Source organism: Triticum urartu, chromosome 2A, assembly GCF_056163025.1.
Source record: "Triticum urartu cultivar PI428250 chromosome 2A, HENAU_Tu73, whole genome shotgun sequence".
Lineage (NCBI taxonomy): Eukaryota > Viridiplantae > Streptophyta > Magnoliopsida > Poales > Poaceae > Triticum > Triticum urartu.
Genome location: NC_141874.1, coordinates 13,823,135 through 13,848,757, shown reverse-complemented (window position 1 = coordinate 13,848,757; position 25,623 = coordinate 13,823,135). Strand labels below are relative to the sequence as shown.

Below are 25,623 nucleotides of genomic sequence, written 5' to 3'. Positions count from 1 at the left end.
TCCCGGACTTGGTTCTTCGGGGCTGGCTGAACCTTGGACCCTGGATCAGGGAAGTGCTGTTGGACGGACGAGCAACTGAAAATACCAGTCAACAGGCTTCGGCACTATATCGATGCAGCGCAGCAAGGGACATTCGTTCCAGACAGGGAGAAGGACGAGCTCACAATGGCCCTCGGGAATCCTGAGCACCCTGGACAGACACGAGGCACGCCAGGCTCCATTCCGTGGAAGGTTGGTTTTCCGGACGCAGGGGGTTACAAAACCCAGGAGAGGAGGAAGAAACTGGAGTAGAGCCAACTATAGGCGCTGCACGAAACGGTACAAGGGCTAGAGGAACGAGAAGCGGATCGCAACAAACGACCTGCCGAAGCTTCCCCCGAAGCTACCCCGCCATCTCAGCGGAGAAGCAACGTGGCTTCCACCGAGCTGCTTCAGCCGGAGCATGTCTTGACGGCTCCTGCTAGCTACCCCGTGGATTTTATCACGGAGTCTCAAAATTGGCACCTTATGACGCAATGGCAGAACTTCAAAGTCAAGGCGGCTGTCGGCCAAGTTCGACCTTCTGAACCCGGTGCAACTTTTCACTGTCGTCCGATTCCAGAAGGATATGCTAGGGTGACGGTGGACAAAATAACGGAGGGATTTGAGGACCTCCAGCTTGACCACCCTACCAGTGAAGGGGAGACTCGGCTGGGTTCTGCTCTGAAGACTCCATGCCTATGCGGAAGGAGTTCATCAAGCATCCGAACTGGACGCCTCCTCCTCCTCCTCCGGCGATTCAGGGCACTCCGCCTCCTCCACCGCCTCCTCGTCCGGCGAGTGATGATCAGGGCACTCAGCCTCCTTGTCCGGCGCGTGGCGGCACTCCGCCTCCTTCTCCGCCTGCACCGGCGCGCCCGAACAGCCAGCAGCCGCCTCCTTCTCCGCCTCGCCAGCAAGGGCGGAAGAGACTCACCGCCGCCCCGGCTGCTCCGGCGCGTCGTAGTCCTTCTCCTCCGCCTCGTAAGCAAGCACGAAAGAAGACAGACGCCGCAGCCGCTTCGTCTGCTCTGGCGTCTAGCAGTACAGCCAACAGAGGCGGGAGGCAATACAAATACGGTCCTTCTCTCAAGCCTCTAGAGAAGTTACCGTACGAGAGGACCAAGGAGGAAAACGCGAAGATCATGTGGGGCGAAGTGGACGACTTCTTTGAAGGGTTGAAAGTAAAGAGACATCCACCTCTGGAGGAGAAGGTAGATCCAATGAAAGCAAAGCGCACTATCGATGCCCTGAGGAAATCACCAAAGTCTCCGCCGAGAACCAACTATGAGCGCATTACTGAACAGACATATCTCGAAGCGGAGCGGTCGGGAAGTACTGTCAGACATCAAAGGTCAAAAGAACGTGCAGCTGCGAAAAAAATTGCCCAGCTTGGCGAACAAGAAAATCAATCGTGCCCCCCGCTCAATGTGTCTAGCGGCGACATCGTCGCTAATGCTACGTGGACGGTGGCCGGTTATGGCAATCTTGCAGATTACCTGCCTGACGATCAACTTCCTGATTTCATGGAGGTGGACGAACACTGATACGAGTACGGGAAGCCTCTCGCCAAGGATGAAAAATCTCTAACAACGATGATGCGAAGATTCCATAATTGGTACATGAAAACCTGCAGAGAGTCTGGTGGGACGAATACTTGGTATCTGAACATTAAAGAGGAGCACGACCTCGATGGAACTGATCTGTTGCCTGTTCCATTTGAGGAGTTCTTCGAGTTCTTCAATCAAAAGGCCCTCGATAAATTAACGGTCTTTTGCTACTGTCTGTAAGTACTATTTCTGTCGTTAAGTCTCTATATATAGCTCAGCTCTTTCATTGCATGTATTTATAATTAATTATCCTCACTATATTATGCAGATTGAAGATCGTCGAGTGTAGAAAACAAGAAATGTATGATATTGGGTTCATTAACACAAATATCACAGATGAAATTCAGGTTAAAAAGCACGCCGAAGAGGCCGAGGCCAACTTGCTACAATCGTTGATCAAAAATCAAAACAAAGATACCATACTCTTTCCTTACAACTTCAAGTGAGTGTTACTATCGTGTGCATATTCGGTTTCCCTTATTACTCAAGCGAGGTTATAGTAATGTAATTGATGAGTTATGCATACGTGCGCAGCTTCCACTATGTTCTTCTGGAGATTAAGCTTGAGTGGGGACTAGTAACCGTCTTAGACTCGAGACGAAAAGATCCCGAAACCTATGCGGACGTGACTAAAATGCTCAACAAGTAAGTTCAATCGATCATTATCGCACCATATCGGCAACTTTTTGTTCATTTCCTGATATCTCAAGTAATAATAATTATTTTCTTTGTCTTGCAGGATTTGGAAACAGTTCACCGCAGAAGCTCCGGGACTACCGAAGGAGCTGTGATATACATACCCGAAAGTAAGTACTACTGGCTAGCTAGTTGCGCGCATCTCCCATTGATTCTATAGCTATACTTCCATCAGTGCCATTTATAATGCTTCATTATCAGTTTGATTGACCTCTATTTCTCGTAAAGTGCTTGTGGCAGGAACAAGGGAATAATTACTGTGGATAATACGTGTGCGAGTTCATCTACAACGCGACTTTGAAAAATAAGCGGGGCTACTCTAAAAGACAATATGAAGTGCGTAAGCAATAATATTCACAATTTCATTTTATTACACCATCATTTCTGTTGAGTTTCATTCATATATATGTATTAATTAACCCCCTTTCTTCAAATTAGACGTGGCAGAAGCGGAATGAACTCCTAGAACAAGATAGCATGAAAGCAATTCCAGAGGAATTGGCGGGATTCTTTCTTGACCACATCATCAATAAAGCCGGAGAATACCATGTGGAAGTTGATTTCAATTGCTAGGGGATTGTAAGAGATCTTACATATTGTATATGTATGTAGCCAGTAGCGTCGGATAGATAATACGAAAACTTGTTGTTCGACCAATCTCTCGGAGAAGGAGAGGTCGATCGATCACTTCTCTCGGTATGCATGGAGAACTTCTGTAGTTAATGGTTCCCTTCATTTTCTTACTAGCTAGCGTGTCGAGGGCCTCTCTATTTATAGTACGTAGCGTTGACCAAGCACGGACATAAGAGAGGACACTTCTCTCTATTAATTAGCTAGCTAACACAATATATGGAACACCTAAATTAACCCCCCAAAAACCCCCAACCCCCCCCCCCCTTTCAAAAAAAAACAAAAACCCCAGCCACTGAAATGCTGACGTGTGGATGCCTTTTGGTCCCGGTTGGTGCCACCAACTGGGACCAAAGGCCCTCCTGCCTGGGCTCGGCGCACCGGCCACGTGGAGGCCCATCTGGAGGCCCATCTGTCCCGGTTCGTGTTAGAATCGGGACTAAAGGTCTAGGGCATTAGTAACGACCCTTTAGTCCCGGTTCAAGAACCGGGACAAAAGGCCCTCACCAACCGGGACTAATAGGGGTTTTTCTACTAGTGACTCCTCGGCTAAATTTATACTATGTTTGTTCTTATTGTTGGTATTTTTGCAGAACAAGGTCTTTAGGTGCAAGATCACCGTCCAGGGTATTGCGTCCAACCACACTTGGAAGGCTATGGAGGATGGTGATGCATATCATTGTACTAATCTGAATTGTGTTAACAGGACTGCTAGCCCTAGGTCTCTTTAATTATTTGTTACGTGTTTTGGTTTTGTTGTAATGAGGTTTTGAACTGATATCTTTGCTGCTGTAGGTACAAGCTTCCTATAATCGCAGCTGATGGAAACGCTGCAGTGGAAATGGTTTTCTTTGATGATGTTGATAGGGATGTTGTGCGCAGGCCAGCCGATCAGGTGCTGGAGAGTTTTCTAGCAAATAGCTCCGTCATGCCAGCAAAGATAATGGCTCTGGTTGGAAGGAAATATATTGTAGAGGTCACTGTGTCAAAGTATTCTTGTAGGAGAAACAAGGATGGGCTGAGCTTTCAAGTGCTCAGATTTTTCACGGAGGGTGGTTCTATGTACCATGATTTTGTTGTGGGTGTGGGTTCTTCCAGTAGCGCTCCAATGCAGCAAGTTCCATTTTCTGGTTAGTGTTTTTTGTCAAGCTTGAATTTTTCCTAATTAGTATTCAGCTGTATTCATTCATCCGTAAGATTTACGCAGGAGGTGTACATACCAGCCATGCAGGGCTTCCTCAGGGTACCTGCTCGCTTCCAGTGGCAATGGAGGCCTGCTCCGGTGCTCCTCCCTAACCTAATTTCGGAGGGGTATTTTTGTCCCTGCGATTTTTTTTTCTGGCCCGCCGTAGCCCAGATCCAAGCCCTGTCTAGCCCTGCCAAGCCATGTATAACCCAGACCGTATACGTATAGTACCTGGTCCGAAAAAAAACATCACACGACCCCACGACCACGTAGGACCTGCTGGATCCAATCATTCACGCAGCTCCATCAATCTCGCGAGCATTCATGCCGCTCCGTAATTCACGCGGTAGATCTCCAGCGGGGCGCGCAGGGCTATCTCGTCGCCGACGATCTCGTCGGACAGCGGGCGCGACAACATCGTGAATCTCCAGCGCTCACAGGTACCGCATCCTGCACCCCCCCGCACCCCTCTAGTCTCGCTCGCGGCAACATCGAACGAACTGCCGCCGTCAGAGATAGTGGTTAGCCTACCGGGGCGGGAAACCTACCTACCCGGCAGCGCACGCAATCGTGGATCTTGTTCCGGTAGTGCTGCTCCTCGTGATATGGGTTTCTTCAATGTAGGGTTCACGTAGCGTCTGTTGCCGTCTGCTGTGTCCACCAGGACTATCATTATTTGATGTGGCGGCTAACCTAGGTATCCGGCGGCAGAGGTAATCACAGATCTAGCTAGGTTTTGTAGTGCTGCTCCTTGCGATTGAAAGTGATCACGATGGGTGTCGTGGCCATCCTCCTGACTTGGTTTGGCAGATCTGAACGGCCTCGGTTGGGGTTGTTTACATAACATCCGTGATCGTGAGCTATGTGTAGATATTTCATCATTGATAATGTTTTCATCATTTGTTGTAGGAAATGGCGGACGAGGAGTTAACTGATATGATGGTAGACATGGAGTTTGGAGAACTGATGAAAGACTGGATAGAAGATTGGTCAGATGATGGAAATTCAGATCTTGGGAATCAGTCAGAGAATGGGAACGAATGGGAAGATTTGAATGTGAGTGACATTACCATGTTGTAATATTTTGGTGCCATCCTACAACATTATATTTTTGTGTTGAAAATTTGTAGATGGATGAGCATGATGATGGTCAGGAAACAATTCGGAGCTCTCAAATGAAGATTACATTAGTCAGGTACGTAAGTGAAAAAATTTATTGGCATGCAAATTGAATTCATTCTGGAATATTATATGATAAGTAATTATTTATTTGTGTTGTATTTTCAGTTCATTTCCGAATGTCATAATGCGTACGACTATTACGGTGAATCCGACGCGGAGACAGGCCTTAACGACGAATCATCAAATGCACTTGATTCTGGGGATTCTCAGTCGTCGGTCACCATGAGTGAGGTATTTGTGTAATCAATGTTCTATGAAAGTAATGTTAAACCATACAAAACAGTTTTCATGACTATGTTTTGACTGTGTAGGTGACAGAAGATGGTGGGGTAATGAATGTCCAAGATACTGCCAGTGTGGATGATAAGAGGGATATGTTCATGCAGATAATGGAAATGACTTTTATGACTCACGATGCTGCGTATGATTTCTACAACAGCTATGCTAGAGCTAATGGTTTCAGCATTAGGAAGAATAAGGTCAGGTATACCAAAACCGAGGCACATCTTATGCGTTATAGGAAGTTTGTTTGTTCCAGACAAGGGAAACGTGACAGCAAGTTGCTAACCGAGGAAGGGCACAGCCGTCGGCTCAGAGCCGAGACACGCTGCTTTTGCAAAGCACACCTGACTGTCAAGCTTGACCAAAAGCGTGGGGTTTGGTATGTTGCAAGTTTTGAGGACAAGCATAGCCATATGTTGGCAGGACCGGACGAGGTACCTTTTTTTTGGTCCCACAGAAAAATCAAAGAGTTTCAGAAGCATGAGATAATGTCCATGGGAGCGGCAGGGATTAGAATTCACGACATGATGGATTCCCTCATCAGCAAACATGTATGGTATGGCGGTGTTGGTTTTACCAGGCGTGAAATATACAACCTTTGTGCCAGGGAGAAGAGGATGCTGCTTTCAAAAGGTGATGCTGCCACAACCATAGGCATCATGGCCAGTAGGAAACAGAGGGATCCTAGCTTCTTTTTCGAGTACATGCTAGATAAGGAAGGACACTTGAATAGGATGCTCTGGTGTGACTCCCAGTCTCGTCATGACTATGAGGACTTTGGCGACGTGCTTGTATTTGACAGAACGTACAAGATGAACCGCTATGGTATGCCATTCATACCTTTTGTTGGTCTTAACAATCACCGGAAGACCACTGTTTTTGGTTGTGCCATAGTTTCGGACGAGACCGAACAGACATACGTGTGGCTGCTGCAGACTTTTTTGAGGTCGATGTGTCAAAAGATGCCGAAGAGTGTAATCACAGACGCCGACGCTGCGATGATCAAGGCAATTCGCTAAGTCTTGCCAGACATGTGGCACCGTATATGTACGTGGTATATAGAAAAAAATATGAAGATTCACCTCAGTCCCAAGTCCTTGAAGGAGTTCCAAACCCTTCTGTACTACAACACGTCCACGGCCACGTTTGAGGAGAGATGGCACGCGTTTACCAAAAGATGGCAGTCGGAAAAAATAGTAACATGGTTGAGATGGATGTATAAGAAGAGGAGACTGTGGGCCGCGGCTTATCTGACAGAGGGGTTTTGGCTTGGCATGAAAAGCAACAAGCGGAGTGAAAGCCTAAACTCATGCCTTCACCTCCACCTAGACGGTGAAATGACCCTGGTGGATAAGATTTTGCATTATGAGAACGCTGTTGTACGTATCTGTGAAAACGAGGCGCGAGATGACTGCATGGCCTCACAGAGTTTACTGGTGCCAGTTACTAGCTCGAGGGAACTTGAGATAGCTGCTTCTCACGTCTTCACTCCAGCAAACTTCTATATGTTGCAAGATGATCTTAGAAAAATTGATGGCATGGAGATTGTAGAAATTAAGCTGGGAAATAGACCACAGCAGTACATCGTAGCCTGGAAGAATAACCGGAATAGCCGTTTTTGGGTGGAGTATACAACAGTAAATTCCGCAGAACCTATACGGTGCAGCTGCAGAAGAATGATTCGAAAGGGTCTACCTTGCAAACACATATTCCACGTAGTGAAGTACTTGAACATATCTGAAATACCAAAGTGTTTAGTTCTTGTTCGGTTCACGAAACAAGCAAGGTTGGGACTGCCCGCGAGGTGCACAAGCAATCTTTTGGGATATGGTTGGACTGGGGCAGAGGAAAGAATGAAATATAGCCAGGTCAGTGTGTTAGCATTAGAAGCTATGCATGCGGCATGCAAACACCCAGCTTTGTGGGATCAGTAACAGGATAGTTTGAAGGCTGTGATAGCTAAGAGTCATGAGTATGATCTGCTACAGGAAAATTTAAGCAACAATATAAATGACTTCAGTAAGTGTGCAGTTGAATATGTAGACGATGGTGAAGGCAACATGGTCGCAGTTAAAGATCCTATGAAAGTGTCCAGCAAAGGTGCAACAAAGGTAGATGAGAACCGCCCTGTCTCGAAAAATGGTAGACCACTCTCTTTTGATGAGTTGAAAACCCGGTGCGGCACTTGCAAATTGCTAGGACACACTAAACGTAGCAAGAAATGCAAACTGAATCAGAAGTAAGTGTTTGTATGCATTCTGGATTATTGAAAAATTTATCATTCATTAACTTATCTTGTCTTCTATGATGTGCAGAACAATGGAGAAGGAAGAAGTGTAGAACACTTGCTTCAATTTTTTACGGATGAATCGAGTGAACATGGCAGTATATCCTTTTCACATTATGGCATCAATTTTAGTTCGACGTTTAACATCGTGTTTGGATCCTATATATATCTTCTATACCTAAATAGCTAGCCCCCACTACTAGATTTGTCTACACATGCGTGCTTCCACATCACCTCAATTATTTACAGCCTTCCGATTAAAATTGTGTGGCATCAAGGAATCATGCATGTGCTCATAAGTTACTTTTTGCATTAATGTAAATTATGCCACCTCATTGGTCATGCATGCCTTTTTTCCCAACGCATGCATGCATTTTTTCCATTAACCTATCAACTCAAACAACGCCACTTCATCAATCATGTCTTCTATTTGTGGGGATTTTTTTCTCTTTTATACATCATTTTGCCACACACACTTCTTTTAAGTTTTATCTTTTTTAACATGTAAAACTCTTACATTTAATTTCATTGGTTTTAAGCACTAATTTATGGATTGGTTTTAACACGGTTCCCGCAGCAACGCGCGGGGCATCATCTAGTTGTAGCAACTCGATCGACACTTTGTTTAGTGGGAGTGTCAAATTTTTACATCTCTAAATAAACCACAAAATATGACCTAAATAAATTACACCTATAAATTAGAAAGAATATTGTACATTTCCCCTCCCCACGTCCTAACTGCCATTAAATCACCTAACTTACCACTCCCCACCACACATTCACCCACCTACCTCGCGCGCCGGTTCGAACTCCCCTTATCCCCACCTACAGTAGATCGAGAAAACCCCCGCCGACGACCGCTGCAGCCGCCTCCATGGAGAAAAGCCTCGGCTGGCAGAGAGCGATGATGAAGCTCGCCGGCGATGACGAGGGGTGGTGTGCCCAGTTGGCGGAGGTGTGCGGCTGGTTCCCCAGCACAGAGATGTTGGTCAACCACGCGCGTGGCCTCGTCAAAGTCCTCACCGATGCAAAGAAGAAGCACGCCTTCCCCTACGGCTGCGGCGTCCCGCCGGCTCTCCTCCTCGTCTGGGCAATGCGAGAGGCCACGCTGAGCGACTTCCCTGTTCAGCGCGCAAGGTGGTGGATGTACCGCTCCACCACCATGACGCTGCGGCTAGATCCAGCATGCGTCGCGTCGATGGCGGAGCGCGTCGACGTCGAGCTCGCTATCCCTGCGCCCGTGAGCCCGGACTACCAGGTCCGCCACGTGCCGAAGCCAGTCCTGCCGTTGAGCTCTGACATCATGGAGGACGACGTGGGCGAGGTACTGCTCATCCCTGATGACCCTGAGGAGGGCGAGGAGGACGCCGTGCAGATGGTAGTGCCGGTTGCCGTGGAGGGTGGCAAAACAATGCCCATCGACGTCGAGCTCCTTCCCCTGCACCCTGACATAGTGAAGGTGGAAGAAGAGGAGGTGGCTCAGGATCAGGTGGCGCCGGCGATGGTCAAGAAGAAGGCTTCTCCGTGTGTGGTGCGCCGCTCACGCCGCCTCAAATTTCTGAAGAAGTGAAGATGGGCACAGTTGCTGAAGGAGGAGGAAGCTGCTGGTTATCTTAGGTATGATGTTATATGTTTCAGCATATAAGTTTGCTGTTCTCCTAGTTGCTACTAGGCTCCTTCAGCTCCATGCTTGCTTTTGATGTAATAATGATCGATGTAGGGTGGATTGTGTCGTCGCTTGTGAACTTGTTTGGGTCATTGCGCGGTTTGGCTGGCCTGTGTTGGCCTTCTGGGATGTTGCGATGTCATGCTGGTAGCGTTTTAGTCCTTCTCTTTTTAGACTGAACTTGGTTGTGAACTTTGGTGGTTTTCAGTAATGAAAATCGGAAGGGGCAAGCCCTTCTTTGATCAAAAAAAATTGGGCTTGATGTTGGTTAGGTGTGCTTTTCTCCAGGTAATTATATAAGTTATGGAATCAGTACGGTTTGGTCGGGTTCTTTGTGGCTAAAGAACTGAATATCTATTGCCTACCCTAAGTGTGAAGTTCAGTTAAATTTCAATATGTACTGTGGTTTTGCTTCAGTGTTGAATCAAAGGTGTAGGTGCTGCTAGATGTTGCTCCTATGTTGCAACAAGACAATGAGGTGGGCAGCTGCACAAATCAGTAGTGTTGCTATGTGATGTGCCCATGTGCATCACTTACCAAATATAGAACATGACAAAACTGCAGAGTCTGCCAAATGTAGAACATGCCAAAAGTGCATTGTCTACCAATCATGATGGCCCCATGTTATTTCTGCTGCATTGTCTATTACACTTTGCCCATAAACTGAGTAGCAAATAATTCATCAGGATTTCATCATGTCAACTACAATGATGTCAATAACTTTCTGAACAATCTACTTGGTAACTATGACAACAATCATAGTGGCAAGCAGGCCAAGATACAGAAGACCTCCAAATCCTAAAATCCTATCCCTATAGAGCAATATTTCCTTGTGCATCTTAACCATTTCCCTCTTTTCTTTCTCATTCCTTTTAATTTCAGCTTCACATTCTGTAATCTTAGTCTCCAGTTTCTTGTTCTTCATGGCTATAAAAAATTGTAGAACGAGAAAAATATTAAGCAAGAACAATTGATAGTTGAAGCCAAAACTTTATTGGTACGACCAAATTGTCTTCTCGAGCGAATTGAATGACCGAATGGTCTGGTACGAGCCTATTGTTTGACAGACACATACACATGTATGTGTCACAATATTCGAGATGCCCTGTTTATTACATAAAAATGATAGAAACCGTAAGATAATCATGCCGTCGAAACCTTCGACCGGACTAAATCCAAAGCACTAAAACTTGACTCTTGCATGCCGCATGAATTCTTCAGGCGCGCCTTTTACTTGCGATTTCGCGAATTTTGTTCTTCACACACTCCATCGTGTTCGAAGGTGACATAATCAACTCGGCGACGAAACGTCTTCTCCTTGCGTCAACGGTGGCCTGCAAAAAATGACATAGAGGTTACATGAACCTAATTTTGCACACGACCATAGTAGCTACTCTACAAACGTAAAAAACAGCATACCTGTGAAAAATCACGGGTCATTCGGTCCCCGTCCCAATTCTCTAGACACTGTATGACAAAAAGGCCACAAGAGTTCCTGGTATATATGCAAACATTAGCGGTGGGCAATACGAACATGTGTATTGTTGTTTGAATGTGCATGATGTCCTACTAACTCACCCATCCTCTTGCTGGGGCATGTCATACTCATTGATAGGCCATTTACTAACGTCCGGATATTTCCCTGGTGTAATAAGATTTGCTTGGCGCATATCGTTTGCTATAGCCATTCGCTATAAAGAGGATAGTGTTAAAGAAGAATCATAAACAACATGTAAGACCAATGGTACAAAAGTTGGTTATACTACCAGTGCTTTCATAGTCTTTTCTGTCTGGTCCAGAGGATAGAGTGAATCGAGAACTTGGAATTCTTGCTTGATCAAGTGCATGACCACGGTCATCCAGTGGGCATTTTCGATATTCAACGTGATATACGTCTACAGTGCAAAAACCAATTATGGATCAAACGTAATACTAGATGTAATGTCCTGAAGTGAAGAATTACAAACATAACATACCTTATCACACACAATATACTCTTTCGTGACTCTATTAACTGCTCCAGCTTTAGACAGAGCACTGTCCATGTTGCAGCTCGACGACAATGGATCATCTCGTGCGATAGCACGATCTACAAGGAATTTGGACCTCCACGCTGGACAGAGGTAACGATCATGACCAATGCGCAGCTCCAAATGTCCCATATAAGCATCAATAACCTTCATAGAATATCAGGGCATTACATGTTGAAAGTTGAGACATAGATTATTGACAATTTAAATAACAAAACATGCAATTAGTACTTGCATCGTCCGAGAGCCATCTATGAGTTAGTACCGGTTGAATCCTTTCGGAAGTCAGAGATATACCACGCCCTTCACTGTAGTAAATTTTCTTCCCCATATTCTTGTCGGTGCTAGCAGCTAACTCGACAAATGAAACAGCTGCATCAATTATTTTCGGCGTCAACTCATCCAGCTCATCAATTTTAGAAAAGAGAGTTGCATGAAATAATATGAATGTCAACAATGGTGATCATATGCACTTGTAGTATACAACAAACCAACAAAGTTAGTTACGATACCTCTACTAGCAGAACGGGTACCGGAGGGTTTTTGACCACGGTTGGTATGCCTGCTGGGCTTGTCAAGTGCGTAGGGGGATTCAAATTTCTTGGGAACGGTCCGCTTCCGCTTACCGGACATAACTTCCTCATCCTTATCGACTGTTGCACCCTTTTTTCCATTCACCTTAGCCATTAACTTGCTGACAGAAGATGGACAAATGTCTATGTCCGATGAAGGTGCTTGTGTAGAATTACCAACGATCCAAGGGTTTTCGGGTGTAGCGCCACATTCATCATTACGCTTAATAGGTGAAGCTTCCTTGTGTCCATTCATCTTTGCTGGGGTTTTCTGTTTGGCAAACAAAATGGTGTGAACATTTCAGCCCGTAAAAAATTGAAGGAGAAAATTATAGACAGAAATATATATACATAGTACCTCAGGTACGGTTTTATGGTTGGGAACTACTTCATCAGGCTGCGTCATGTCAATGACAGGCTCTCCGTGTGAGTCTATGTCATCCTTGTACACGAATTCCTTCTTTTCATATGGACCGTTCTCGAACGAATCCACTTCTTGATCCACATCATTGTCCACGGATGGCACGGCAGCAGCCGGCGTGTACATGACACCTGATTTGTTCATCTTCTCCAACAACCTCTGCAATAGATATATAAAGTTAAGAATGCTTGCATGGTTTAAAACAGGGAACAAACTATAAACTATTATGTTATGGTGTGACACCTCAGCAACTTGATCAGGGATTTGCCTCATCTGGGTGTGTATGAAGTCCATGCACCGCTTCATTAGAAGCTCCATCAAATCTTCCGACATTGGGGCTGTCGTTGACTTCTTTGCGTTTCCATTAGCAGGTTTGGTTTTTGGCTTCATGGCAGGCACATTACATGGGATTTTGGGCTCCTGCACCCTATACTCTTGGGTGATATTATTTTCGATCTGCATGCGATATTGAAGTACATGTGATGAATTAAAAATAAATATTATTTAGTTACAAAACATTTAAGAAAGACAGAACACAATGGCTTACCTTGACGTTACCACGGGCGCGCCCATTGTCATAGTCGAACCGATCTCTCCTAGTGGCTGCACCTTCGGTCCAGTTCCTCATAAGAGGTTGTATGGAGAAGTTGGGATTATAGGCGCAATCGCCTTCGACAGGTTGCACCTTCTCCCAGTACAAGTACTACAAAAATATATAAGGATTTAGAGTTAGTTCAATACATCACATAAAATTGCAATGATATAATAATTGACATTATGCAATAGGCCTCATTTGTGTACCTACAACAGAGCCAAATTGCCTTTCGGCCATTGGCATAGGTGTTTGCCTTTCTTGACTATGCGAAGGCAATCGAGTAGAACACGCAGGGTGAAGGCATTCCAGTTAATCTTTGAAATATGTTTCACATCATGGACCAAAGCGTAGTACTGCTTTGGCACAATCTTGCTCGACATGGGAGCAATAATTGTTCCGAATAGGACAAGGACTAATTTCCGAAGAAAATCGTCGTCGGTGGCTTTACTTTTAATTATGTCCTCAATGAGATTATCTATCACTATGTTTTCTGATGTCTTACTGAGAAATTGTGGCGGCACCCGCTCCTTTATGTCCTCTCCTTCTTCAATCAGAATGTCCGAAGCGGAGAGTCCTTGGTTCTCGAGGTTCAAGATGCACTCGACGTCGACCGCACCGAGAGTCACCTCCCCAACCCGCTCTTGTATAATGAATCTGGACTTGCTGGCATCAAAATTCTCAATCATATACCTAATCAGAAGGGTACGCATCTTAATAGATGGTATCTGCAGCATGCTGCGCAATGTTGTATCAGCCACTGTAGCGTGTTGACCGCTCGATAGAGCGGCAACAAGCTTGCACCATTTTTCAACAGCGCACACTATTTCTCCATTCAGCTCGTCCATCCTATAGAAAGAAAATATAAAACTTCGTTACATTTGCCAACACAAATGCAAAAGTAACAATAGACATGCAAAATTATAAAACTTTCTGGCAGCATCAAACAAAAATGCAAAAATAACACTAATGCAAATATAAAACTAACAACATGTATACAGCAACATGCACCCAAGTGTGTGCTGATATGAGGCAATAAAAAAGTAACTACAACTGTTTTTTTTTTTTGAAGTGAAAATTTTAACCACTACAATAAACTAGAGCTTGTGGCCTTAACACAAAATTATATTCATATTCCCTATATTGATTTCAAAGTACATATATACTACAAAAAAGAACTATACCAAAACTTTGATACATATACGGCTGAGCTTTCAAACCCCAACGAGTTACTACCAAACCATGGAGGTACTACTACTACGGATCAGCTTTTCATTCTCCTTTTTACTCTTAATTCAAGTAACTAGCTAAACAATTATGTGCTGCCAATCGTTTATGTGTTGCCAACAACAAGACAAATCCTTAATGCGACCGAGTGAATAGGAGTACTAATCAAACTCATACATACAGGGAACCAAAAGAAGTAGACGAGCAGTGGCCAGCCGGCCGGGCGTTCATGCAGACGCATGCAACAACATAGGCGGCAACGGACTAGTGGTGAAGACACGAAGCTCGGCCGTGTTCTCGTTCCTCCCCGCACGGCGCTGTCGCCGGCTACACATGTGGCCCAGAATGGGAGCACTTCGCGAGTCTGCGTCGAGCCTGTGCGGGATGAGATGCCATGGAGCAGCCGAGCTGTGCATGCGTAGAGATGATGGGCGTACTCATGCGTGCGAACATGGGAGAGAAGGCATACTACTGCTTCATAAAAAATAAATCTCATTTGGGCTGGGGGGGCCACAGCCCCCTCAGACTTCCACATAGCTCCGCCGGTGAACCTAAGTCCATGAAAGCAACAAGACGGAGGAACTTACTTGATCGGTCGACGAAGATGAAAGAAGTCGGCGATGCATTGTCGACGTAGTTCGTCGAGGGTGGCCAGCACGTGCGGACGATCTCGATCTTCTCGGGGTTTTTGTGGCATGTGGGATGCGGCGGACGGAGGTGTCGACGACTCGCCGGCAGGAGGCGATCTAGACGACGACATGTGCGAGGAGGTTGAGATTATATACGAGGTCGCCTCGGTCTTCGTAACTTCCCTGTGGCCAATCTGGCGATCTATATTTTCCTCCATTGAATCGAGGCAGAACATGGTCCTCAATCGTAGGGATTAGGAACATATGGATTAGCATGATCCCGGAATTGTGTAACAGAACGGCAACTACTCCCGTGATCGACTTGCATGTGATCGACGTGCATGGAAAGCGCAGCGTGGTGGGCCCCCACAATATGGATTCAACAGTTATTTGCGGTCTGGGCCGGCCCACCTACCTCTACATTGTTTTTTCCTGAAAATTAATAGCATTGTTTCTTCCCTCAATAAAAAAATATTTGTGACACCTATTAGTTATTGTAGACTTGTATATGTTTAACAATATTTATAGTATCTCTATCATTTCTGCAATATTATATATTATAATGTACTGTTCCTCTTTCCATTTTAATTTGGTTTTCCTGTTATTTATGTTTTGTCCTTCTTATTCCTAATTGTTTTTTCATGTTTCATAATTCCATATCACTTCTTCTCATATTTTTCAAATTCATATCAAATATGTATGATTAAATGTTGTCCTATTTATGACTTGTTAATTGGTGGGGAAGGTAAACCACTTTCAGACCTGCCCTCCGGCAGACCCGAATGGTCCTGTTTGTACATGGTGCATGTGGAGGCATGCATGAGATGACCCCAACTTTTGTGACCATGTGGGCATGGCCAATGTGGTCCCTCAGGCAAGGTGTGCACAAATTCGGACACAAAACACACGTTGGGTCACGTGGGGGCAGTGTTGTAGGGTTTTGTCGCCGGATAAACCCTAGAAAATGCATTGAGTGTCGGAAATGAACGATATTTGTCATGCATGCATGCCATGATCATCCTAGGGTATGCATAAAGTTTGGGATCATTTGGTGGGACCGGGAAGGTAAACCACTTTCAAACCTGCCCTCCGGCAGACTCGAATGGTCCTGCTTGTACATGGTGCATGTGGAGGCATGCATGAGATGACCCCAACTTTTGGTACCATGTGGGCATGGCCAATGTGGTCCCCCAGGCAAGGTGTGCACAAATTCGGACACAAAACGCACGTTGCGTCATGTGGGGGCAGTGTTGTAGGGTTTTATCGCCGGATAAACCCTAGAAAATGCATTGAATGTCGAAAATGAATGATATTTGTCATGCATGCATGCCATGATCATCCTAGGGTATGCATAAAGTTTGGGATCCTTTGGTGGGACCGGGAAGGTAAACCACTTTCAGACCTGCCCTCCGGCAGACCCGAATGGTCCTGCTTGTACATGGTGCATGTGGAGGCATGCATGAGATGACCCCAACTTTTGGGACCATGTGGGCATGGCCAATGTGGTCCCCCAGGCAGGGTGTGCACAAATTCGGACACAAAACGCACGTTGTGTCACGTGGGGCAGTGTTCTAGGGTTTTGTCGCTAGAAAAACCCTAGAAAATGCAACGACTGTTAGCAATGAACGATACTTGTCATGCATGCATGCCATGATCATCCTTGGATATGCATAAAGTTTGTGATCATTCGGTTGGACCGGGAAGGTAAACCTGCTTCTAGTACATGGTGCATGTGGAGGCATGCATGCGATTGTCCCAACTACATTTGATTTAAATAATATTTCAAGTATGAAACAGAAAAGAAAATTTATAATTGAAAAAGACAACCATGAAAAGTGAAATAAAAGACAGCATTATATCATACATTGTTTAAATTTATAACCGTCAGAACAAAGAAAAGAGGATAATATAGAAAACAGAAGAAAAATTTGAATGAATAAGTGCAATAAAAGACAACATATTATCTTACATTTAAAAAATAATTCAAATATAAAAACGATAAGATCTATTAGAATGTAGAAGTGAAATAAAAGACAACATATTATCTTACATTTAGAAAATATTTCAAATATAAAGAAGAGAACAAAAATTAGAATGAAGAAGTGAAATAAAACAGAACATTTTATCTTACAAACTAAAAATATTTTAAATATAATAAAGATAAGAAATATTAGAATTGGGCCCAAGGCTGCCCTGGGCCAGATCAGTGCGCCGCGGGTAAGGCTTCCTTGGGCCAGCCCGCCCGAATTGGGCCCAAGGCAAAGCCGCGCAGGGCGCAGCGCAACGCACTGCCGTGGGGTGGTGGGAGTTTAGTCCCACCTCGCCAATCGAGAGAGCGTCGCACCTTTTATATACCCGACTGCGACTCCCCTCCCAAGCTCCTACCATATGCAGGCAGTACATTGCCTAACTCTAGTCACCTCTGCCCAGTGGGGCCTACTAGCAGCAGAATTATTCTGCACCACGGGCCTGCATCCTGGCCCATGAACCGCTGGGTTCCTAGTCGTATGCAGGCCGTGGTGTATGAATGATCCTGCTCTGGTTGGTGGGCACTTTTTTTTCGCATATTGCCAGGTGTTTTGGTCTTCAAATCACAAACTAAATTATACACATGCTCACTTGCATTGAATACACATTTTCTCTTTGCATATATGCCAAGTTAATGTTTTGACCTTCAAATCACATAATAAATTTTACACATGCACACTTACATGTAATACACATGGCTATTAATGAGATTTCAACCTGTGGGTCACCATTTAGAAGAAAATTTGGGTGATTTGGAGGTGGTGGAAAAAACCACCTTTGTTCAAAAACTGGCTTAAGTTAGACCAAATGGCCCCTCTGGAATGCGGTGATTTTTTTGACCACCTCCAAATCACCTTTGTTTTGGCACACATGACCTATTGCACAAACAAAGCTAGGTTTTCAAGTTTTTGTTTTTTTTGATTTTTTTTAATTTATATAGCCCCCTAGACTGGCTGCTCAAAACATCGATCTATACCTCAAGGGGCCATTGTAGAATATTCTTTTTCCAAATTTTCTTTGATAGCCAACTTTGGCACATGTGGGTCACCATTTACAAGAAAATTTGGGTGATTTGGAGGTGGTGGAAAAAATCACCTATGTTCAACAACTGGCTTAAGTTAGACCGAATGGCCCCTCCGGAATGCGGTGATTTTTTCGACCACCTCCAAATCACCTCTATTTTGGCAAACATGACTTATTGCACAAACAAAGCTAGGTTTTCAAGTTTTTGTATTTTTTGAATTATTTTTGAATTTATACTGCCCCCTAGACTGGCTGCTCAAAACATCGGTCTATACCTCAAGGGGCCATTGTAAATTATTCTTTTTCCAAATTTTCTTTGATAGCCATGTTTGGCACATGTGGGTCACCATTTACAAGAAAATTTGGGTGATTTGGAGGTGGTGGAAAAAACCACCTTTGTTCAAAAAGTGGCTTAAGTTAGACCAAATGGCCCCTCCGGAATGCGGTGATTTTTTCGACCACCTCCAAATCACCTCTATGTTGGCACACATGACCTATTGCACAAACAAAGCTAGGTTTCCAAGGTTTTGTATTTTTTTTGATTTTTTTTGAATTTATACTGCCCCCTAGACTGGCTGCTCAAAACATCTGTCTATAACTCAAGGGGGGCATTGTAGAATATTCTTTTTCCAAATTTTCTTTGATAGCCATGTTTGGCACATGTGGGTCACCATTTACAAGAAAATTTGGGTGATTTCGAGGTGGTGGAAAAAACCACCTTTGTTCAAAAACTGGCTTAAGTTAGACCAAATGGCCCCTTCGGAATGCGGTGATTTTTTCGACCACCTCCAAATCACCTCTATTTTGGAACACATAACCTATTGCACAAACAAAGCTAGGTTTTCAAGGTTTTGTATTTTTTTATTTTTTTTGAATTTATACTGCCCCCTAGACTGGCTGCTCAAAACATCGGTCTATACCTCAAGGGGGCATTGTAAACTATTATTTTTCCAAATTTTCTTTGATAGCCATGTTTGGCACATGTGGGTCACCATTTACAAGAAAATTTGGGTGATTTGGAGGTGGTGGAAAAAATCACCTATGTTCAACAACTGGCTTAAGTTAGACCGAATGGCCCCTCCGGAATGCGGTGATTTTTTCGACCACCTCCAAATTACCTCTATTTTGGCAAACATGACTTATTGCACAAACAAAGCTAGGTTTTCAAGTTTTTGTATTTTTTTGAATTATTTTTGAATTTATATTGCCCCCTAGACTGGCTGCTCAAAACATCGGTCTATACCTCAAGGGGCCATTGTAAATTATTCTTTTTCCAAATTTTCTTTGATAGCCATGTTTGGCACATGTGGGTCACCATTTAGAACAAAATTTGGGTCATTTGGAGGTGGTCGAAAAAATCACGTATGTTAAAAAACTGGCTTAAGTTAGACCAAATGGCCCCTCCGAAATGCGATGATTTTTTCGACCACCTCGAAATCACCTCAATTTTGGCACACATGATATCTTGCACAAACATAGCTAGTTTTCCAAAGTTTTACATTTTTTAGAATTTTTTATTAATTTATAATGCTCTCTAGACTAACTGGTCAAAACATCGGTCTATACCTCAAGGGGCATTTCAAATAATCAACTTGCTCTTCATGAAAAAACTCCTTCATATTGCAAATAATCCTTACACCTTTATTAAAATGTTGTTTTTTCCACACACACACACACACCATCTTTAACTACTTTTTTATTAGTATTTCATGAAATGATGGAATATGTGCTCAGTTATTGGAATATTTGATCATATGGTGGAGTATTTGCTATTTTTGCTTCCTCAAATGAAGGAAAGATGTCATATGTGTGGATGAACAATTTCCACTTACTTCACTAAACAACATTAATTAACTTAACGCAAAGTTTTACATTTGGTCCGATTTGCTTATGGGCAGAGCTTGTTGCACATGGCCACATTATGGGAATTTATTGCACCATTGCCACAGCATGTTCCACATGACCGCAACATGGGAAGTGTTTGCAGCATGCCTCATCAGTGAAGCAACACTGATGCGGCATGTCTGATCATTGCAGCAGCTAAATTCAAGCAAATCATACATCTAAGGAACCATACATCTAAGGAACCATAATGGCAAATTTAAGGGACACAAATATAGCTAGCAATATATATTACTACCATAGATAGCAACATCCACACAGCACACTTGCTGATGCAGACCACTAGCATATTAGATATGTTTAGACCACACATCACAGTACTACACTTAGATAAAGTTCATACTAAATTACCACTAAAAGTTTCCACCATCAGAATACCACATAAAGTTCACCAAAAGGACTGAGCCTTCCTCCATCATAAGACAACCAGGGTCTAGGGCAACTACATGTGAGGGTTTTTCAGGACCTTGTGGAGGGCAGAATGCTGAGCCCTGATCTTGTACTCATCACTGCTGATGGATGTAGCCCGACAATGTTCCATCAGATGCTCCAGCAACCCAGACCTGGGCTTGGGCCTGCTGCAGTTGGGGCACCGGTACTTTTCCGTCTTCCAGTTGTAGTACATAGCAGATCCTTGGGCCCTGATCTTCTGCACCACCTTCTCTTCAAAGGACTCGACGTTCCCCTCGACCACATCATCTCCAGATTGATACTGCACACATTAATGACTGACATTAATACATTATGCATTCAAATACTATAAACATCTAACACTAAGCAATGCACAAATAACATTACAACTAGGCCTTACCTCGTACGGGTCATCCTCATCACTGTCATAAGGGTAGTAGCCAGATGAGTCCCACTTCCTCTTGTTGCCAACAAGAACCTCCTTCTGCTATATTGTCAACCAAGCAAGTCATTTACAAGGAATTGAATTGCAGTTCAAATAATGTCATTACAAACAAGTTGATTTTGCATAATGATGGAAAGCTCCTAACTATATTGAAAAGGTGCACAGGTTACACATGGTATGTACATTTCAACAACTAATTCATATACTATATATCAAGCTATATACATACTAAACAATTGGGTTATGAACATACAAGTTCATTCATATGGACATACAAATTCAGATTTTGCTTTTGAACATGCATATGAAGGTATAAATGAATATCATTCCTCTCTTATTAACCAATGAGATAGCAGTTTTTGACAGACAATGCAAATAGGACCTTTATATATAACTTCACAAACATGTCAGGTTTTCATTTCAATTGTAAATATTAATGAATATTTAGTTCAGAGCAGTTCTCAATGATAACTCATATGTCAGAATAAGTGAAATGGTGAAGCCTAACTCCTACATCTAATTAAAATACCCTAACTACAGCATCTAATTAAAAAACACTAACTCCTAGATCCACTGGAACATTGAATCACAAAATTTACTTACATATATCATTGGATATAAATGAATCTACTACAAATAACACTAACTCATACATCTAATTAAAATATCATAACTCTTACTTCTACTGCATCATTCAGTCACACCATTTAATTACATTTATCTCTGCCTATAAATGAATCCAATACAAAAGATACCTAACTAAACATCTAATTAAGAAACACTAATTAGTACATCTACTACTTCATTCAATCACAGAATCTATAGAACTGTCTATAAATGAATAATAGCAATAAACCTTAACTAATCAACTAATTAAAAAACCATAACTACTACATCTACTGGATGATTCAATCATAGATCATACATATAACTGGCTATAAATGAATCCAATAAAAGAAAACCCTAACTAAACATCTAATTAAAAAAACCTTTACTAATACATCTACTTGATGATTCATATGACATTCATGCATGGAGTTATGCAACAACAATTTAATATGAGTTAGTCATCTGGCATAGTTGCATGTCTAGCAAACCTACTTATGGTTCACTTTATAAGTACAGGAATCCTACAGATCAAAAATAAACCTACCTACAATTTGAAATTATAGATAATGAAGTGAAGCTCCTAACTATTTTGAAATTGTGCACTAGTTAAACATACTGTGTTCATTTCAACAATTAATTGATAGACTTCAGATGAACAAAGTAGGATTTTAACCTCATTTGTACAATATCAACTTTAATAGATACACTGGGTGGCGGCTCAGCTCCTGCCGTGGCCCACTGAGGGAATATGCAAAACAAATCTAACAACATCTACATCACAGAACAAAATCTCAGCACATGAGGCAATCCAGATTCTAATATAAAAAACATAACTCTCATTATGATCTCTCTAGCATTCAACCACGAATCAACTACAAAAAAACCCTAACTCTCAAATGGGTTCTCCATTCAATCAAAAAACCCTAACAAGCAGAAGGGGGTGCCGCATTCAATCACAAATCTACAATAAAAAACCCTATCTACTAAATCTTGTGCTTAACAACTACAACTAAGAGAGGAGGGGAACGAGAAAGATTACCACATCCACCACCTGCTTGTCGCTCGCCTCCGCACCTGCATCCAGTGCGCCGCGAGACGCCGTCATCACCAGGTCCGGCACGACGGAGTCCGAGCCCAGCACCCCCTGCTCCACCAGATCCGCCGCGGCAGTGACCGATCCAGCGACTGCGGGTGCAGCATCTCCCGCACCGCCGACGACGACCACTTCTTGGACGACATCTGTCGCGATGTTCGCGGCCTCGACCGCAACTCCGTGCGCAGCGGCGGCACCGCCACCACCTTGCACCATCGAAGCCTATGAGAACCCACTGGAGAGAGGGAGGCGGTGGGGTTGAGCGAGTAGGTGCGGTGGCGGGGCGATGGAGACGAGGGGTAGACGATGCGGCAAGGAGAGAGAGGGAGTGAGCCGATTTGGGGGGAAATGGTGGGGGCGATGCGGCCGGTGGTGGTTCCCCTCCCTGTTTATAGGATGTGACGTTTTTGGAAGTTTTCGTGCGCCGCGTGGCTGCGTGGCTAGCCCACGACCGCCGCCGCCCACGCCCACGACCGCCGCACGTGACAAGGGAAAACGAAACGCCCACGTAAAATACATGTATACCCTCACTGTACAAAGGTAATTGGGCCGGTGCGGGCTTGTACAGGGCTGTACGCGCGCTCTCCGCGGGCATAAAAAAACGATCGTGCCCCTCTTCACGAATCGTTTTTGATAGATCTCACCCGTCCTTGTGTTTCTCCCCCTCGCGTTCAGCCCAAGGGGGGAGCACCGGAGCAGAAACGGTGGCGATGATGGTGAGCTCAAGCAAACTTTCCTTTGCTTCATGATACTGCTGGTCATTTATTTCTTCTCCCTAGCTGTTTATTTTTCTGATAGTCCATATATTGTTCTTTTCTACGGGGCGGAAAAATGTAGAATACAGTTTCTAGCGTGCACACCAGTCATGCTGAGCTTCCTCAGGACACTTCCTCACTTCCTAACGTGCGCACCAGTAATACTGAGTTTCCTCAAGGCACTTCCTCACTTCCAGGGGACATGTTGGTGAGTTTGAACATAATTTCCTTTGCTTTATGGTGCTTGTGGCCATTAATTTCATCTACTAGCTGTTTATTTTAGTTATAATTCGTTTTTTATTATTTTTCAGGGGACGGAAATGCAGAATCCAAATCTTACTAATGTTGCTCAGCTCATGTCCATGCGCCGAGAAGACATGCTGGTAACCATATGATGTTCTTTTGTTAACTATATGCTACTGTTTTTTTCCTAAACTATTTCTTGCTTCCAATGTATTCTTGTTCTTGTTTAGGAGGCACAACCTCAAAATGTGGGGTCTTGCTGACTTTCCTCAAGCCATTCATACGCCTCCAGGAGCCATACTGGTTACTTTATTCCTATTTGCTTTTGTTGTTCGGTGTTGTTGGATCTTTAGTTCTTCTAAATATTGTCTATCTTTCATATGCTGTGTTCTTCATGTCACCATATGATGGTATGCCTTTCTTTGAAAACTTTGTATAGATTGCGTTCCTGAGGCTTTTATTCGCTTTTTAGCAAATTAACACAGTCCCATAATGTATGCACTGCTGATGTGCCGGACAAGACTAAGGTGAAGGAGACCAAGAATAAAAAGTTTGGCTACTATTGCATATGATTTTCTTTTTGAGTGAGCATCCTGTAATACAGGTGATGTTATGGTATACGCGCAGGTCACGTTCAAAGTCGACTGCATCTAAAAACTTGTTCGTTGATGGGAGCGACACAGCTGGACATAGGTATGCTTCGGCATATGCTATCTTTTCTTACTATTTTCTTGTGAAATTCTTGTGAAAAGAGTGAACTTTAGAAAACACTACTTATGTAATGATTCACCTTTCACTATATTTGTAGGGTGGACGATAAGTGATGGGAGCAGGTGGTTTGCAAGGTGGACGACCAGTGATGGAAGCAGGCTGTTTTCTTAGGCACTTTGTCAGGATTTCGCGTTCCCTAGGCTAGGCGTGCTTATATGTGAGAATGGGATTTATGTAGTGGCGGTGCTTAGTGTCTTAGCCTCTGTAAACAGTTTCAGTTGCATCCGTGGTGGTGTGGTCTATGCGATGGTTAAAAAAGATTTCAGGTAAGCCTGGGTTTTGGAGTGTTGTTGTATGAGACGAGTAATCCAGTGTTTTGATGTGGTGTTGTATGAAAAACTGGCGCGGCGCAAGCGCGAGTATCCCTCTAGTGTGTATTGATGGCGTGTGAGTAGTTTACACACAAATGATATCAGAGCCGGCAAATCCATTATAAAAAACTATAAATTTACTAGTGGCATGCGTACTACTCCCTCCGTTCCTAAATATAGGTATTTTTAGACATTTCAAATGGACTATAATATATGGATGTATGTAGATATATTTTAGAGTGTAGATTTACTCATTTTGGTCCGTATGTAGTCATGTGTTGAAACCTCTTGAAAGACTTATTGATAACCTACATGTATTTGTGTGTATGAGCATTGTATGTAGTCTACTGTATAGGCTAGCATAGAGTACGTGTGTGCAGTTTTCCCCCAAGCACACACGACGCTCCACCTCTCTCGTGCATGGCCTCCAACGATCTCCATCATGGCCAAGTCACCCCCTGCTCCTGCTGTTCAATGGAACAAGTGTGTTCGATCTCTTCACTGAAACACTTATATTTGGGAACGGAGGGAGTAGAAGGCACGCTACCACGCCGACCCAAAACCAAGCCTGACCTAGCAAGCTGTCTTCCTCCTCCTTCATTGGTCTCGCGTCTGTCTCAACCGACTCTCTCACTAGTGGCAGTACTTCTTTCCCAAAGAAGACACACCTTTTTTGCGGGATCATTTTGTTTGATAACGTTTTTTCAAAGAGTAGAAATCCAGTCTCAAACCTTTAGCTATGTGACGCTCACTCTAGAAGGTGGAGGTCAGAATGATCAACAGTACTATAGGAGAAAGGGTAATTGGATTCCGATTCTTTGCCCTTCAATCACGGATCACACGAGCTATGCATTGATGACAACTAGCGAGCAATATGCATGTGTAATAACTAGTCAACCAATGGTTTGAGCGTCGATCGGTAACTCGTCAACATCTCCCGCATGCTCATGGAAGGACAGTACTGAGGCTAGCAGGAGCCGTTGCCTGCAGCTAGCGCGTATGTG

At 43.7% G+C, this 25,623-nt stretch overlaps 1 protein-coding gene across 1 annotated transcript; it reads left to right on the top strand.

Moving 5' to 3' along the window:
• Positions 1–1,163: 1,163 nt before the first annotated feature.
• LOC147982910 (uncharacterized) lies at positions 1,164–24,361 on the top strand. The gene is made up of 10 exons (XM_087540582.1): positions 1,164–1,372; positions 1,897–1,975; positions 3,548–3,675; positions 3,750–4,084; positions 4,162–4,226; positions 23,377–23,502; positions 23,606–23,673; positions 24,010–24,087; positions 24,165–24,230; positions 24,346–24,361. The coding sequence occupies exons 1-10, from the start codon at positions 1,164–1,166 to the stop codon at positions 24,359–24,361; spliced, it is 1,170 nt and encodes a 389-aa protein (XP_087396708.1).
• The last annotated feature ends 1,262 nt before the right edge of the window (positions 24,362–25,623 follow it).

What these genes read in the sequence shown, in the direction of transcription:
- LOC147982910 (XM_087540582.1), top strand. Translation starts at nt 1,164, where the DNA reads ATGTGGGGCGAAGTGGACGACTTCTTTGAAGGGTTGAAAGTAAAGAGA. An exon ending in ATATCACAGATGAAATTCAG is followed by an intron (nt 1,976 to 3,547) that starts GTTAAAAAGCAC and finishes GTATTTTTGCAG; the next exon opens with AACAAGGTCTTTAGGTGCAA. An exon ending in GCAGCAAGTTCCATTTTCTG is followed by an intron (nt 4,085 to 4,161) that starts GTTAGTGTTTTT and finishes AGATTTACGCAG; the next exon opens with GAGGTGTACATACCAGCCAT.